The following is a 17309-nucleotide window of genomic DNA, read 5'->3' as shown; positions in this document are numbered from 1 at the left end:
CCCAGAGAGAATAACAAACTATAAAAAAACAAGAGTAAATTCCCTGTGTTCTTACCAAATTTTATTATATTTCATACTTTTGGAGATGGAGGTGAATGAAACCAGTAAAAAATAGAAGTATGATATTTATATGTACTCAAAGGTGAAGAATCTTAATAAATTGGAATTTTCAGACAATGTGACCAAATTTCTAACCCTGAGTATCTATGAGTTAGGTACTTAAATTCTCATTTAGGCACCTAACAAAGGGTATGTCTATACTACAGGATAAGGTTGAATTAAGAGATGCAACTTCAGCTATGTTAATTGTGTAGCTGAAGTCAAAATACCTTACCTCGACTTTTGGCGCTGTCCACACTGCAGGAAGTCTAAGCAAGAACAGTCTCCCTTCGACTTCCCTTACTCCTCATGGAAGCAGAAGTGTCAACTGGAAGGCCCCTCTCAGTTCAAATTAACTGTCTTCACTAAACCTGCTAATTCGAACCCTGGAAGATCGACAGCAGCAGCTTCGATCTTCTCTGTAGCGTAGACATACCCTAAGTGGCCCCATTTTCAGTAATGCTGAACCACCTACTGCTTCTACTGAAGACAATGGAAGCAGGCCTGGGCCTCGGAGGGGAAAAGGCATTATTTTACCTTAAAAAAATCTGAATAGCTATTTTAAGAATCAAAAATACAATTTAAAATGTAACATCCAGAAATGTGAAGACAAAGCACCAATTCCATCACAATGAACAGCTTTAGATGTTGCCACTTTATTATTTTAGTTGGGCCATTTTACATTAACATAAAGAAGCATCTTAGCCTTTTTGGTTGACTATTTTTTTTGTAATGTATCAATGGTCTTACTTGCAAGAAAAACATGAAAAAGAATGACTGACCTTCTGCACACCTGTCCATCTCCTCAGAATCCTGCAACCAAGCGACTACTTTACTTTGGCCAGTGGTATATGTTGCAGGAAGGCTATTACTACATGGTATGGGGGATTGCCATGGGAAGCTATTTTGTGGACCCTAAAACAACACAGGAACATTTAAAATATGTTAGTATGATCTATGCTTTGCTGAGCAATCTAATCATCACACTACCTTTAACTCAGAAATTAAATTCTGTATCTGAAATTTTAACAGATATAAGTGAAACTGAAATTTTCACTTTAAAGAAGTATCTTTTCAGAAAATCATATGGAATACCCTAAGGTGCCTTCGAAGAAACAGCACTTCCTGAGCATCAGCTTGAAAAATTACTCACTAAGAAGAACATTATCAAATAATAAAGAGCCAGATTAACCCCTGCATGTTCAACATGGTGCAAATTGCTTTAGGGAAGCTTAGAGCTCTAATGGGGTCTCTATAGGAAATCCACTACAGAAGGCTGCTGCAGAGATGTGTTGAATCAATATATCTTTCAGCTACAAATCCTTGCTGGGCAGTGTTGCCTACTTTGATTATTTTTTCCATGGCTGGTTACACCAGCTTTACAACCAGAATCCACCCTTATGTCCATTAGGGAGTCCCACCCACTGTAAATATTACAGTAATGTCAAGAGGAGTGTTTCCACAGAAGGGATGCTGTATACCTTGCCATCTAATGCAGCAACATTAGCAGCTGGTGAAGACTCTGTAGTGGAGGCTGAAGGGAATATGTGGAAGCTGGCATCTCTTGGTGATCTTACAATCTCATTCTGACGGTACAATCTGTGATGGCGCAGTTTTGATACCCACGCGTCAAATGAATCCTGGGACTTCACCTAAAAGAAAGGTGTCAATTATGTGTTCATAAAGATACCCAGCTTATTTTACAGCTATTATGTATGCGTTTTTCCTTGTGGATAAAAAGAGGAGAAAAATGCATGGCAATACTACTCACCTTCAGGTGATAGATATGTTCTTCTGTATCAAGATCTATTCTACGAGCTTTCTTTTTAATTGACATAACGGATAAGCCAACATCAATGCTTCCATGTACCTTGCCTTTCTGAATCTAAAATCAGAAGTCATGTTAAGAGACTGGTAATATCAAATGCTTTATTGTCTCTAACAACAAAGCATTATTGGTGTAGTTGTTTCATGTTTTAGGCAAGAATTTAATGTAAAACAAGATAAAATAGATGGCACACTAGGTTTAATGTAAAACAAGAGAAAATAGATGGCACACAGAGGTCCACACCCACAAAAAGGGTTCATTCCAAAGTCAGTTCTAATATACGGCCTTGATGGCTCACTCCACAGCGTAACTAAGTTTAGAATGATTCATTTTGATTATGTACAGGGTATCCTCACTATAAATACAAGATACGTTAAAAAAATGCGTATTTATAAAGAAACGACGTAAAGCAGAGAATTGTTTTTCCCATGACTGACTTCCATTTGTGCAAATTGTTTTGGGGTTTTTTTGTGTGGTGTAAGAGCAGGGAATGGGAGGACTTATAACGCATCCGTTCCTACAAGTGTCAATATGGAACCAATGTATACTGAGGTGATTTATAGAAGGGATGCCACTACAGAATAGAAGCTAAATTCAAGAGTTAAAAATTATTTCCGGGCTAATCAGTCAAGGTCCTTCCTTGAATAAATGACTCTTTAATTAATCTATTCTATACTTTCATAGAAGTCAGGACAGAGTTCTGCTCTGGGATAGAGCTCAATCAACAAGCTACTCTCTGTCCATGTGAGTATCTCCCAGTAGAAAATCAGATGCTCAATCAAACAGTGAACCTAAGGGCAGAATTTTGTCTGAAAAATCTGGTGAAGTCAGAAGAGATGCCCATGTACCTATTACCATGGCTCTTCCCCAATGCATTACATTTCTTTTAAAAAAAGCTATTGAATACAGTCTACACTAAATTCAGAAAGACTACCAGTACAATAAACTTGCAGTATCATCATAAAACAGGGTCACAGGGGTAAGGGAATAGTTTCAGTAAAATGGACACAGATTTAGGCCTTATTTTTAATTCCATCATACGGTAATTGTTCATATGGTTAACATATTAGATGATATCTCATCTATGGCAAATAACCAACAGATAGAGGTCAGAATCCTGATAGCCTTAATTGCATATTTTTTCATGTCCATGTATTATTTAAATAGGGAGACATATAAATTAGGGGAGCAGGATTTGATCATTAGTAGTTTACTAAATCCAGAAGCACCCAAAAAGCATGGATACAAATGAGCAATGCAGATAACGATGGACCACATCTTCTTATGCCATGTAGGAAACTGGTAACTTCAAGTTTGCATTTGCAGTGTGTCCCTGCCATTCTCTCTGTAATAAGAGAGGCTGTAGGCCTGGAAATCTGCATATTGTGATGAATTCACTGGTCATTAGGCTCATCTGAGCAAAAGCCTCTGCAATGCCTCCTGCAGCCATTTCCCTGTCTCTTCCAGAGATGTTTCCACTGCTCATCCCTGTCCTATAGGTCACTGAGCAAAGTGGGAAGCTATGCAAATGAATGCTGACCCAACATCAGCTCATGCAGGGTAGCACCAATGAGTCAGCGAAGAGACTATGCCATGAAGAAGCAGTGGTGTGCAGTGCTACCCCCTCCCACCCTGAGCCCTACATCTTCCCCATTTATACTCAGTCAGTGCAGAGGTCTTTCATGGAAACAGCACTCCCTCTTTTAAGCCCAGCAGTCATCACCTGCTAGCTTGTGTTCCCTTAAGGATCCACTGTGCGACATCAGGGTTTAATAACACAGCAGACTAAGCTTTCAGTCAAAATTTAAGACTGGCCTTCAGTTTTACTTACATCGATTGGTGACTTTGAATACTTTAACATGCCATTATCCAGGACAAAAAAGCGCTGCAGGGAAAAAAAGTACAGGAAAAAATAAGATCCTTCTTAGTGATCAAATGCAATTTTAACTATGCAAAATCACATCCTCGAAAGTAGGTTTGTTATCCCAAAACACCTTGAAGTCAGAGTATGGGGACAGAAAAAAGCCTGTAAATGAAGTACTGAATTGACTATTTGCTTTCAATTGTTTTGGCAACAATTATCTTGTAGGCCAGGGGTAGGCAAATATCAACTTGCAGACTAGAACCGGTCTGCCAGGATTAGACCTGGCCAGCCCCCATACCACTATATCTGTTTCTTCACTAGTACAGGATATCACAGCTCTTGTTGGCCACAGACTGCCGTTCCTGGCCAATGGGAGCTGTGATCACCTATACCTGTGAGGAGCAGGTAAATATAGTGGCAGTGGCCCACCAGGAGCTAACCCTAGTGAACCACCACCATTTTATTCCCCTCCCCCCCGCTCTAGGCACAACAGATGGGTCCTCTCAGGCATTGGCCAGGGAATGCTCAGTAGTCAAAGATAGTTTCCTGCTCTCTGACTAGTCCAGAGAGGTCTATGGCCTGACGCTTTGGCTTAACATTTTTTAAAAGAAGGCCATTGTTTTCTTCATGCTCTCCCTGGATTTTACCCACCCACATCAGTCACATTCTATGTTAACATTTTTCTTAGCTTTCTCATCCAGGAAAAAAGAAAACACAAAGCTATTCCTACTACAAAAGGTAGAACTACCTTGTGGCTCTTGTGAACCTTGGATCTACATCTGGGAAGGGATGCATGCTGAATGCTGAGACATACTCCATCACCTTGCCTACGTCTATACTGCAGGCTTCTTCAGCAAAAGCTTATGCAAATGAAGCATGGAGTAGAATATCGCCATGCTTCATTTGCATAATTAATCAGCAGCCGTTTTTGCGCAAAACCCCCCTCTTGCGCAAGAGCCGTTCTTCCTGAAAAAATGAGGAAGAACAGCACTTGCACAAGAGGGGGGTTTTGCACAAAATGGCTGCTAATTAATTATGCAAATGAAGCATGGCGATATTCTACCCCATGCTTCATTTGCATAAGCTTTTGCAGAAGAAGGCTACAGTATAGACTTAGCCCCAATGTCTCTCTTCAATGACAGAGCATGGGGAGAGAACAGTTTTCTCTGTTCTGAGGGTTTGTTTCAACTAGGATAAAAGGTGTTTTGTTAGAATGGGTTAGCTAACACCCTCTGAAACTGTAGTGTAGACGAGGCAGTGCAGACTTAACAAGTGCTAGCTTCTCAAGATGAAGCCTTGGCTTTATCTTAAGCAGTTTAGCATGTGTTGAAGGCAGTATGCTTTCTATTCAGTAGGCTTTTAGAAGATGTTAACTGATGTGGGCTGGCCTAGAGAAACCCTCACACATTTTTTAAAAACTCTAGTGTAGTGAGGGCAAGTTGTGTGTTAACATGTTAAAACAAATTTTTAAAATATACTTTTTATCTTAGTCTAGGCAAGCCCTCTGAGGCAGCTGCAGTGGAGAGGAATGACAAACTTCTTGTGCTGTGATCCAGATCAATCTAACAACTTGGGCTGAGCCAGCATGTTAATCAGAGATCTCTGTAAGTACCTCCTGACAGTACTGCATGAAGTAGTGCTCATGACTCAGCAGGTGACACCACTGTCTCAGCCTGATATATGGGGGAAACTATTGCTGGAGACATTTATTGCAGTTGATGTTCAACCAATTACGGTAATTAAAGACCACTTAGAATTTTTTTTCTAAGGGTAAGATGTTAGTGGCAGGTAATTCTGCCTTCTCCTGCACTCTCCACTGGATAAAAGTATTGTTTCCCCATTTATTATTCTAAACTGTAGTGCAATTATGAATACTGCAGAGAAATAGTCACATCATTTCACTCCATTTGGGTACTGGATAAACTGATATACAAATTATATAAAAGAATTTGCTATGTTATCAAAGCCTTTTGAGACCCTTTGTGGTGAACTATGTTATCTACTATAAATGTAAATGGTTATTTTATTACTGCTTATGTACCATGTGCTGCAATTACTGTTTTTAGAATGTTTCACTATCTCCCAGCACATTGTATTTTTACAGAGGCTTTACATCATGTAGGCAATCTCTGAAAAATGGCTTAATGAATCCAGTGCTTGAATGCAAATTGGGGGTATCATGTTTATGTGATCTGTAAAAATGGGATAAAGACCCAGAGCCCGAGTGTGATCGACTTACTCACATTTACAAACAGATATCCAAATGAGAAGATCCACTTGAGTCAATGTAATTGTTCATCAACATGTGCAAGGAGCTCATAAGCTGGTCCTTGGAGGTGATGTAAGGTTAGACTCCTTACATTCACTCTCTGAGAACACCTGTGACAAGGCTTCTTCATCTGGGATTTCTGCCTCAGTTTCCCCTCTCTTTTAGAGTCCCCAGTAACTCTTATGCACACTTTCCAATTATAAACAGCCCTTTACAAAGTTAACTGATTACAGAAGCATCACAGTTATAATCCAGAATTCCGCAGTATGGCCCAAGCAGTACATTCAATCTTTCACATCCCTACAGGCCATCAACATAACCAGCACTGTCCCGGCATCTCTTCCCACACTCAGGGCATGTCTACACTACATGGCTCCATTGACGAAGCCATGTAGATGAACTTTGTAGACATAGCAAAATGACGCAGCAATTTAAATAATTGCCGCTTCATTTACATCAAAATGGCTGCCGCGCTCTGCCGATCAGCTGTTTGTCAGCTCAGTGCGGTAGTCTGGATGCTCCGCAGTCGACATCAAAAGCCTTTGTTGACCGCCCCAGTAAACCTCATCGCACGAGGCATAACGGGGCTCTGGGGTTTCTCACCATGCTTTGAGCCGGAGGTATGGCTGCAGCATCTCTCACCAGGCCTCCCCTATGCCTCCTTAGTTGGGGTGTGTCTCCATCTGGACAATTCCTTGTACAGTTTTGCCTCTTGCTGGGAGAGAACACCTGAGACACCTCTCCATCGTTCCCCAGCCCACGCTGTCCTTCCAGCTTCAGCTCTCTAGCTCAGAGAGCCAGCAGGCATGTCCCTCTGCTGCTCTAAACTTTCAGCCGTCTCCTGCCATGGCTCTCTGATCTGGGAAAGTTCATAGGTCTCTCTCTCTCTCTCTCATATACACCTGCACCACTGTTTCCTCTAAACTGCACACTTGTGCAGGCGTGCAGGGAAAATGTCCAATCCGCCCACCTCCTACGCAGAGCTATGTGGCAGGCAGCAGGCAACTGCTCTAGCAGCCAGGGCCAGAGGAGCTGCGAGTCGCATAGCAGGCCCCAGGACATTGCTCTGGCAGCTGGGGCCGGGGAAGCCGCATGGCAGGAAGCTGCTCTAGTAGTCAGGGCCAGAGAAGCTGCGATCCACATGGCGGGTGGCAGGAGACAGCTCCTACGGCCGGGGCTGGAGCCACCATGTGGGAGCCTGGGCAGGAGAGTGGAGGTGCAAGTACCGGGACTAGTATCAATGGGGGAGGCAGTGGGGACAAGGACAATTGGGGCCCGGCACAGAAGTCGGCTGGGTGGGGGGCAAAGGCACCTGCTGTCTGTGGTGGGGGGAGGTACCGGGCACAGGTAAATTCCGAGAGGGAGCAGAGGGAGACGTTGCGGGGCTGTGCACAGCTTTCTGGGCAGTGGAGCTTTGACTGTGGGCCTTAGACCCAGGCACTGGCTGTTTGTGTTTGGGGGGCAGATAGCATGGCCTGGCATATATATTGGTGGTATGTGGGGGGCAGATTACAAGACTGGGTATGTTGGGGGGTAGGCAGTTAGCCAGGCCTATACAGGTACCAGCTGGCTGTGTGTGGTCCTGATGGCAGCACAGGCAGTGTGTGCTGGGGGCAAGGGACAGCAAGCTGGGTAGTTTTCAGGGTGGTATTTTTTTGAATAATTTTTTTTATATATATAGTGGATACCACAATGGCACACATTCGAATAAGAGCACATGACATTAATATTGGTGCATAAGACAAAACTTGCTCCACTCACAGATGGAAAATCTTGGAGGGAACACTGACCTGCACTTCCACTCGCACTTTCTTCCCACCTTCCGCTTTCTCCAGCCTTATCTGGTTCCACAGTTCAGCTAGAAGCTCTCACCTCTCCTTCCTACAGGGGCACCCTTCACTGCAACTCTCAATCCAGTTCTACTCTTCGTCTGAGTTCTTCTTCTAAGCTCCAAACTCCCCGTTTTTCCTCTATTAACTCTGGAATCTGGACTTCCTTGCCTTTGGGTTATCTCCAATTTATAACTCCATGGGGCAGCCCAGCCTGCCTCATTATGTCAATCTAGATCACATCAACAGGATAGCTGAGTCCAACTCCATTTGAGGGGCCAATTACCTTGTAATAATCACTTGCTAATACATGAAATGTTGCAAAGGAACCTAAATTAGTAGGAAGGGTCTTGCTTTATGCAATACTTTCTTACATGTCTTGTTAAAGTTTTTTTTCTTGATAAACCCTTATTTTCTGACACCTCCGTTTAAGCAGGTCAAATTCAGGATGATGTGTCAGCAACTAAATATTCCATTTACAATTGTTCAGGGTTCCCAGAGTCAGATTTTGGTAACCGCATATGAGGTGCAATATATAGTGAGGGGATGGGGAATGAGGAAAAATATAACTTACGCCCACCATTTAGACCAGAGATGGGCACCCATGAATAGGATGGACCACATGAGTAGCCCTTCTTCACCTCAATGGGCCTCAACAGCCCGCTGCCCACTGGGACTCCACCTGTAGCCTCGCGACCCCATTATCTGCCCTCATCCCCCTCACTCCTCTTGAGTACTGAGCACCAGAGCCCCACACTTACTTGCTCTTTCTCCTCCCTCCCAGCATTTTCAGAGCATGGGAATCACCTGATTCATTCTCTGCCCTGCTCCTCCCCCCTCCCAGAGCTGGAATGCCACAAATCAGCTGTTCACAGAGTTCCATTTCTGGAGGAAGGGGAAGGAGCAGGGATGGAGCTCAAATCAGGCAATTTGCATTCTCTGAAATTGCTAGGAGGGGAGAGGCATAGGAAGTGCAGAGCTCTGGTATCCCAGTGCACAAGAGACCTATGGGGATGCGGGTAGCCAGGGGGTCCGCAGGCTGCAGGTGGAATTCCAGTGGGCCGTGGGCCACAGGCTGCCCACTGCTGATTTAGACTCACCTATGAATACAGCTGACACTGTTTAGTAAAAACATGATTAACAAACACTCTTCCAGTAAATATTGTGCTTAAAAGCAAGTCTTTGTTTCTTTCAGCAACATGTATTTTGTACTGGAAAATTACTCTGAGTCAGCAACCCTTAGCTGAAGAAAGGCGGGCCAGTCCTTACAGCACACAGCTTGTCACTCAGAGAAAAAGATGGTAATTGTTTTGACATAAGTATAGTGACCTAAATCCAGAGACATACAAGTAAATACATACAGCGATGTCTCCAAACTAAAGGAAGGAATGGATTTTGGGCAGGTGGATTGACTGTTATACTTTCATAGTTCCATCTCATACCTGAGCCAAGTCACCAGCACAGCAAACAAAAACACCTGAGGGTGAAGTGGGCAAGCAATCAGTGCAATAAAGTGAAGGAGCTAGCTTCTTCTTTTTTAATTTTTTTTTCCATCTCAGTGAGAGGAAAACAGCCAAATGAAGTGTAATTATAGTGCAAACAAACTACACATGGTGAACTCAGAGTAAAAGTTCATTTTAAGTGAAACAGGTTGAAAAACGCAAATTGTTATAATGCACTGCAATGTGCCATCTGCAATGTTAGTAACAGTGAGCCCTCTGCTCAAAACCTATCCCCTCTGTTACAAATGAGGCTGGCTGGCTCCTGTGGTGGGAGGTCATGGAGTAAGAGTAGTCATGCCTTGGAGCTGCTTACTCTGCCTTAAGAGATGGAGTTGTTTCCACTGCCTAGCACTCCCATGCCCCTTTGGTTCTTAGTTCCTCTCTGCCCAGCATGCGCACATGCCTCATGTGGCCTCCCCAAACACTACCCCACCCTGCACAGCAATTCTGTTTCATGTGGAGCCAACTACACTTGCAGAGAAGGGGTCAGGATCTGCCTCATAATCAAGTTCAATGAAAAGTGGACTTCACTGCTATTAAAACATTTCACTGCAATAAGGAAAAATGTCCTTGCTCTAACTATGAACGGGAGATTTGCCATACAGGCAAACATCTGTAACAAACTAGTGCCCAAATGCTGCACAGTGTGTGGAATAAGTTTCTCTCTTTCCAGTGACTGTACTGCAAATTCAGGGTTAACCTGCATTATGCCTTCTTTGGTGCAGGTCAGATGAGATCACGTGATCCTTTCTCAGCCAAGAGGTAGCCTTGCAAGAGTGCTTTTGGTCATCAAAATCTAGTGACTGGTAACTGAACAGTAGAATGTCACACGGCTCTGCCTCAAACAATGTGATTATTTAACAGTGCATGGGTTTAACAAAGCAAAGATTAAGACGCACACAATTCACTAACATTACCTTGTGCCAGCCTTTTAAAGGCCATTTTCTTTTCTTCAGCATGAAACCTTCATGCTTGTCTGGTTTCTGGACATTAGTCTGGCCTATTTTCAACCCTTCTATGATTTCCCAACTGTCAGGTTCCTGAAATAAAAGTATAAAGAGGGTATTTAAAATTTTACACTTGAAAACCTGGGCCACAGAATCATATATAGAAAGACTTGTTTACAGCATAAAACTGCTCAGCACCCATTCAGATACCAAAATAAGTGGGCAGATTTTTAGACGTGGGTATATTTTTAGAAGTGGGAACTATGGGTGCATCTGGAAATCTAGTCCATACAGAAGCTGCACTCTTTTGAAAATCTGGCACTTATATGCATCCAAGATCATTTATTTGTATTGCAGATTCATAACTGTGTATGGCAGGACTGTGTGCTAAGAGGAGAAATGGCATTTCATACTTATTAACCAGGTACATTTTGGCAATGGTAAGCATACAATGGGCACACACCAACAAATGTGCAAGCAGGCAGGGAGATGCAGGGTGACAGCTAGCTGTCCCAATGCTGACTATTGATTAAAACTGTAGACATTGTTCCAAACACCCTTCCTAACAGAAAATGTAAAACGGCTTAGCTGACATGGTGAAGGAATCAGGGGCAGAGTCTTCATGTCAGAATGTTTATCCTTTCTGACTCACCAGCGGCCTCCATTTGAAACTTGGTACGAATTATTCCTTCTCTTAGAAACAATGGATTCTGTGAAGAACTGTATAAGGTACTTTCATAGCCATGTTATGGGTTACACATTAAGGCTGTGTCTACACTGGCATGAATTTCCGGAAATGCTTAAAACGGAATACTATTCCATTTTCAGTTTTTCTGGAAAAGGAGCGTCTACATTGGCAGGCTGCTTTTCTGGAAAAGCCCTTTTCCCGGAAAAGCGTCTGTGGCCAATGTAGACGCGCTTTTCCGGAAAAGAGCCCCGATTGCCATTTTCGCGATCAGGGCTTTTTTCCGGAAAAGACTACTGGGCTATCTACACTGGCCCTTTTCCAGAACAATGTTCCGGAATAAGGACTTATGCCCGAGCAGGAGCAGAATAGTTTTTCCGGAATAGTGGCTGATTTTGTACAGTAGAGCATCGTTGCTTTTCCAGAAATTCAAGGGCCAGTGTAGACATCTCGCAGCTTATTCCGGAAAAGCGGCTGATTTTCCGGAATAAGTGGCCCAGTGTAGACACAGCCTCTCACTGTGTTTGCATAGAACAGATCAAACCAATGGTCATTCAGTCCAATATCCTACCTTTGTCAGTAGTCAAGACCAAAACTCTTCAGAAGAAAGTCCAAGAAACTCCAAAAGTGGGCAAGTACAGGCAGTCCCCAGGTTACGTACAAGATAGGGACTGTAGGTTTGTTCTTAAGTTGAATTTGTATGTAAGTCGGAACTGGTACATATTGTAGGGGAAACTCTAGCCAAACATTTCTCCAGAGCTCAGTTTTATTCTCCCACACCTCACTTCCCTCAGTCCTTTATTCTCAAGTTGAGGTGTCTGCTGAGAAAAGCCGCTTCACGTCTCCCTGGTCTGCTGGGGGGAAGCAGCTAGTGCAGGGTTGCCTCATCCCGTTTGTAAGTAGGGATCCGATGTAAGTCGGATCCATGTAACCCGGGGACTGCCTGTATAGAATAACTTAACCATAGAGGACATTCTTCCTGCCCCTATCAGTTAGTGGCCTGAAGCACGAGTCAAGATCCCTTCCAAACTTTCATGATTATTAAAGGGCCTATGTGATGTAACTGTAGATGGGTCTCCTTTTTTACAGAAATGTTTACTTTTTTTATTTATACTAAGTGCTTGACTACAGTGGCATCTTGTATATAACTCTATAATTCGTGTGCCCAGGTTCACTTTCTCCACACTTAGCAGCCATCATGAATTATGACCATAAGACTCAAGCCAAAATTATAGCTTAATATGTTGAAGGAGAGACAACAAAGAAAGTATAAGATGCCTATGCAAAACAGTTTTGCTCTCATTTATACCCATTTTCTGCCATTCTGATCAACAAAAGTCTGCTCCAGTTTAAAAAGCTACTTTTGCCTGCATAATAAGGTATTCACTAATACTATTTCTCATGGCTCTACACCAGTGTTTCTCAACTGGCATGTCACAACTTCTGGGAGACACAAAAGGCAATTTGGAGGTTGTGAGGTACTGAAAAATATATTACAATTTAAAGCAAAGAAAACTCCATTCATCCACCCTGCACACCTGCACTTCAGAAAAATGGATTCAGAATAAGTCTCTTGTCCCCTGCATGTTATGGTATTAATCTGTCACCAGACTACAAGACTCCTTATACTTAAAGGAACTATTCCCCATTAGAACTTCCCATGTGTCTCTCTTTCACCTCACTGAAGGAGAGATCTAGTCATCCTGAATTTTTATTAATAACATGCTTTTTTCTACGTGCTTCAGGACATTGTACTGATTCCTGTTAGCACCTTTTCTTCTAAATTAAATTAAATCCAAATCTTTCATTTTGTTAATGTAAACACTATTAAAAACATTCTTCTCTGACATCTAAACGTAGCTTTAATCTAGCTACAATTGGAGAATCAGATGTTGTAGGACTGAACCTGCATCATACCTGACAATCCCCCCATGCAAAAGCCACCACAACAAAGTTACTAGTAAAATCATTTCTTTAAAAGCATGCAAAGCAGGCACACAGTGATCATCCTATTCCCTCACTGACCTTGGACAGAGAGACAGACTCAGTTTCAAACAACTGCTTGCTTACAGATGCATCTGTACTTCCAAAAGAACTATTTCGCTCTAAAACATGAGCACTCTAAAACAGGAATAAAGAAAAGTAAGTGCTTGATCATGACATGTCTGTTAAAAACATGTTAATTTATGAATAATGGAGAATTACACAGTTTAAAAAGATATAAACCTATGGCACAGTGCCCTGACTGGCTAAAATAAGTACCAAGTGCTTGCATACATAACACAACATTATTTTTTGGTCTTTCTGAGTGATCCACTTCTGTATTCATTCCTGTGCGCGTATTTTTTTCTTTCCATGTAACCATGCAGTTTTCTCTGCAATGCTACAAAAAAAGGAATTGAATATTGCTGATTTCTAAACAAGATGTACTGTTTTACCCAGAAATTACCAGAAAATGGTTAAGTACCAGAAAAGGAAAGATACTCCCTCAGCCAGTTCTTATTAAGAGTGTCTTCAAATGTTCTTGACTATATGTATTGCATTTTCTTACCAATGTATGAGAAAACTGAGCTGGAAACTTTTACTAATATAACACTTCAGTAGCACTCCACACCTCTAAGCCCTGGTATAAAAATTAACTAGCTAATCCTCACAACACGCTTTTGGGGCAGGCATTATCATTCCATACAAACAAAACAAATTTCACAAATATCACATGTTGCCCAAAGTCTTTGAAAAGTAAAACATTTAGAAATTCTGTCAAACATTTTTCTGTTTTACAGCAAAGATTAAAGTCTATTTTTACAGGTAAAAAGCATTTTTTCCGCTCAAGAAATGGTGAGGCAACACCCATTTTTTGCTTGTAGCATATATGCTTAGACTTGTGATTTGTTTCAGGGTGGAATTTTATCATTTCTGTCAGTATAAACTGGAGTAATACCAGAACATGACAGTACTGTCTCTTTTTAATAAAATGTTCTATTTTTATTTCTACCATGTATAAGTAGACACCTCTCATTTACACAAGAAAAACTACTACAAAACGGAACTGCTGCAGGAGGAGAAAGCATATTAAAGAGAGATGCCTCCCAAACTAAAGCAAGTGTTACATTTTGTTCTGTTAAATTCTTTATGCCTACTGAAAGTTCAGATTACATGGGCATAAACGAGGGAAGAAGCTGTCAGGGAAAAGAAAAATACATACAGTAATATCAAACAAACATAACTAGAAGATTTAGTACAATGACATTTTTATTCACATAACCTTCTGCTCACAAAGACCAAAACTAAAAAAAAACCCACACATATACGTTCATATAAACTCACACAAAATACTTCCCCCAAACATGTCTGAATGTGTAAGCTATTAAATAAATGAGGTCTATTATAAAAAATAGCATCCAAAAATAGGAGAAAAAGGGTGTATATTGAGGTAAGACCACCTTTGGTCACAAGAGTATAGAAAGGGAGTAGAGTCTCTGAAGTTTGTGTAGAATCATGAAAGAGAAAAGAAAACCTGTTTATCTTAAGTCTCCAGTTTAATTGTGAATACCGTAAGAACAGTTTCCTGATTCCTTTGCCAGCTGGACAATATTGGTACCTTTAATAATTCCATTTCTACTCACTTACTGCCATAATTTTCTTGACAACCTGTCCTGACCTCTTTTACATCTACACTGTGGTGGTTTTCCTGGATACCAGAGGGTTTTTTTTTTCAGACGTGCAAACGCGCTCTTTCGGAAGCCCTGTCTTCCTCATTCCATGAGGAAGAAAGGATCTTCCGAAAGATGGGAATTTTCCAAAATTCAGCCCCAGGTAGACGGGCCAAATTTCGGAAAAGCCTCTTCTGAAAAAAAAAATCGGAAAAAACTGTAATGTAGACCTAGCCTAGATTCCTGACCCTCCTCTTCCCTGAGCAACACATGTGAGCAGCCTTGCCTTTCCTGGCAGAGTCTATCTATAACTGTTTCACTGCAGAAGAGAACTATGTGGACAAATCTCCGATCTGCTTTCCCCCACACACGGGCTTTACACTGCTGGGTTTGAGTGCAGATAAGTCCTGGCATAGCAAAGATTTTTGTTCTTTCCTTTACAATTGTATTTTAAGTGTATTTACATTTTTAAATAAAAGTTGGCACATTCATTTAAATAAAAGTTCTATTTAAATGTATGTAACACCACTATTTGGACTCTTGTTTAGCATGTGAAATTTTATTAAGGGACAAATTTGCACAGCTGAATTATGAACTCCTAGAATACACTGGGCTAGAATGGATCTTCCATTGTGCCAGAGCAGCACTAAGTCAATTGAGGGGTTGCAGAGGTAGTTTTAAGCAAGAGTGCTCTGCTTGTATCCAGTTTTGCCCAGCCATCCCCATATGTAGGGTCATGAGTGAGGGATATTGAGGTTGCTATGGTTACCGTACACATGGAGCAAAGACTGGATTCCCTGAAAAACTGGCATGGCTTTGAGCTGTGGAAGCATCAGTGAAAACTAGCATAAGGAGAATTACATTGTAAAATTACTTTTTAATTGCTTAAAAATTTCTTTGTCTCCCTCCCACTAATTTATTCATATATTTTAAATAACAGATCATTAGAAATTTAGAAATGAGGCCCAATCCCTCCTCATCATTTTCACATTCTCTGTCACATGCACATAGTGGTTTGTTATTGTATGAAAATAGGGTCACATGGTATGGATTTTTATTTACTTTGGGGGGCACTGATGCCTTAGGTTTTGGGGAAATAAACAAAATAATTACATGGTTTGTACAAACTATTACAAAAAGCCATTCTGTGTCTTACTAAACTTGATAAAATCCACTTTAAAATTATTAAAAGAAACAAAGAATGTTGCTTGAATTTAAGGATGGCCATTTGACTTTTTTCTGGTTTGTTCACATCTATTAAAATATGACCTTGTCTTAGCTCTTCCTGTTTTTCAGCAGTTAGTGTAACAAAGGAGAATGGAGTTTCATCTAAAGTTTTCAGAACTCTCATAGATTAAACTACTTCTTATACAGAGACGACTTCATTCTGAAGATGACATACTTATCTGTAGCACAACAGTCCCATCCAACTCATCTTGATGGAGAGATTGTTTCATGGGCCTCCATTCTTGCCTTTTACAATTGTATAGACCATCCTCCCATCCACTCCTAATAGCACAGCCTACCTCTATTCCCATTTGCCATTACAAAACATCCCCGTGGCAATTACAGCAATTAATCAAGTAAAAAAATTAAAAATAATTAATATATTTTCATCTGCTTAGCTAGAAATTAGGAAGAGATATAGCATTATGCAACCAGTTGCCTCTCCAGGGACCACCAGCAAGAGCTTTGCAGCCCACAGGTAGGAAACTTTTGCTTTACTATATATTGTCCAATACCAGCGCTCAGACTGAAAAACCAAAGCTACCAATGTCGGACAAATGTTTGTACACTGTACTTGTAATGTTGGTCCAATGAAAAATCCCACATCGCATATTGAGTGGTCATAGGATTTTAGCACCTTAAAGTTATAAACGCCAATAAAATATCCTAGTGAAAAATCTGAAATTGTTACAGTAAACTTCCGATAATCTGGCACCTTTAGGACACAGGAGGTGCCGGATTATCAAATATGCCGGACTATCCAAAGGGAGGGTTATGAGGGGTCTAGGGTGGTGTGGGGGGGATGCCACCCCAGACCCCTCATAGCCCCCCCTTCTGATAGTCCGGCTCTGCCCCAGGGGTCCCCGATTCAGCCGCTGCTGGTCAGTTTCAGCAGCAGCTGAATCGGGACGCCTGTGGCAGAGCAGCTGGGGTGCTGCCGGGTTGTTCTCTCAGCGCCAAGGGGCAGCGCTACCGGACCAACCCGGCAGCACCCCAGCTGCTCTGCCCCAGGCGTCCCCAAGTCAGCCGCTGCTGAAACTGACCAGCGGCTGACTCCGGGAAGCCCAGGGCAGAGCAACTCTGCCTCAGGCTTCCTGGAGTCAGCCGCTGGTTAAGTTTCAGCGGCAGCTGAATCGGGGACAGCTGGGGTGCTGCTGGGTTGGTCCTGCAGCGCTGAGGGGCAGCGCTACGGGACCTACTGGCTCTGCCCCCGGCTTCCCCGATTCAGCCGCTGGTCAGTTTCAGCAGCGGCTGAATCGGGGAAGCCCGGGGCAGAGCAGCTCCAATGGTCCAGCTGCCCAGAGCACTTCTGGGTTCCTGATGGTGCCAGACCATCAGGAGTGCCGGACCAATTGAGTTTTACTGTACTTATACATGACATCAGATTTAAAACAAACCAGATTTTA

At 42.1% G+C, this 17309-nt stretch overlaps 1 protein-coding gene across 6 annotated transcripts in view; it reads right to left on the bottom strand.

Annotated features, from left to right (window-relative positions):
• The window catches only part of OSBPL6 (oxysterol binding protein like 6), a 177847-nt gene that overhangs the window by 71562 nt on the left and 88976 nt on the right, over positions 1–17309 (bottom strand). For 5 of the 6 annotated variants that reach the window (XM_025182804.3, XM_006119448.5, XM_014571707.4 and 2 more), the window contains 6 exons: positions 13049–13144; positions 10309–10431; positions 3759–3812; positions 1871–1984; positions 1581–1751; positions 882–1014 (listed from right to left, as the gene is read on the bottom strand). In XM_025182804.3, the coding sequence (XP_025038589.2) occupies positions 882–1014; positions 1581–1751; positions 1871–1984; positions 3759–3812; positions 10309–10431; positions 13049–13144 (691 nt within the window). The remainder of the gene's footprint in view (positions 1–881; positions 1015–1580; positions 1752–1870; positions 1985–3758; positions 3813–10308; positions 10432–13048; positions 13145–17309) is intronic. The other variant, XM_014571709.4, reaches the window with a different exon arrangement.

Source organism: Pelodiscus sinensis, chromosome 7 (genome assembly GCF_052426305.1).
Source record: "Pelodiscus sinensis isolate ZL-2025 chromosome 7, ASM5242630v1, whole genome shotgun sequence".
NCBI classification, from domain to species: domain Eukaryota; kingdom Metazoa; phylum Chordata; order Testudines; family Trionychidae; genus Pelodiscus; species Pelodiscus sinensis.
Note: the sequence above shows the minus strand (reverse complement) of the source record. Positions and strands in the feature narration are given on the sequence as shown.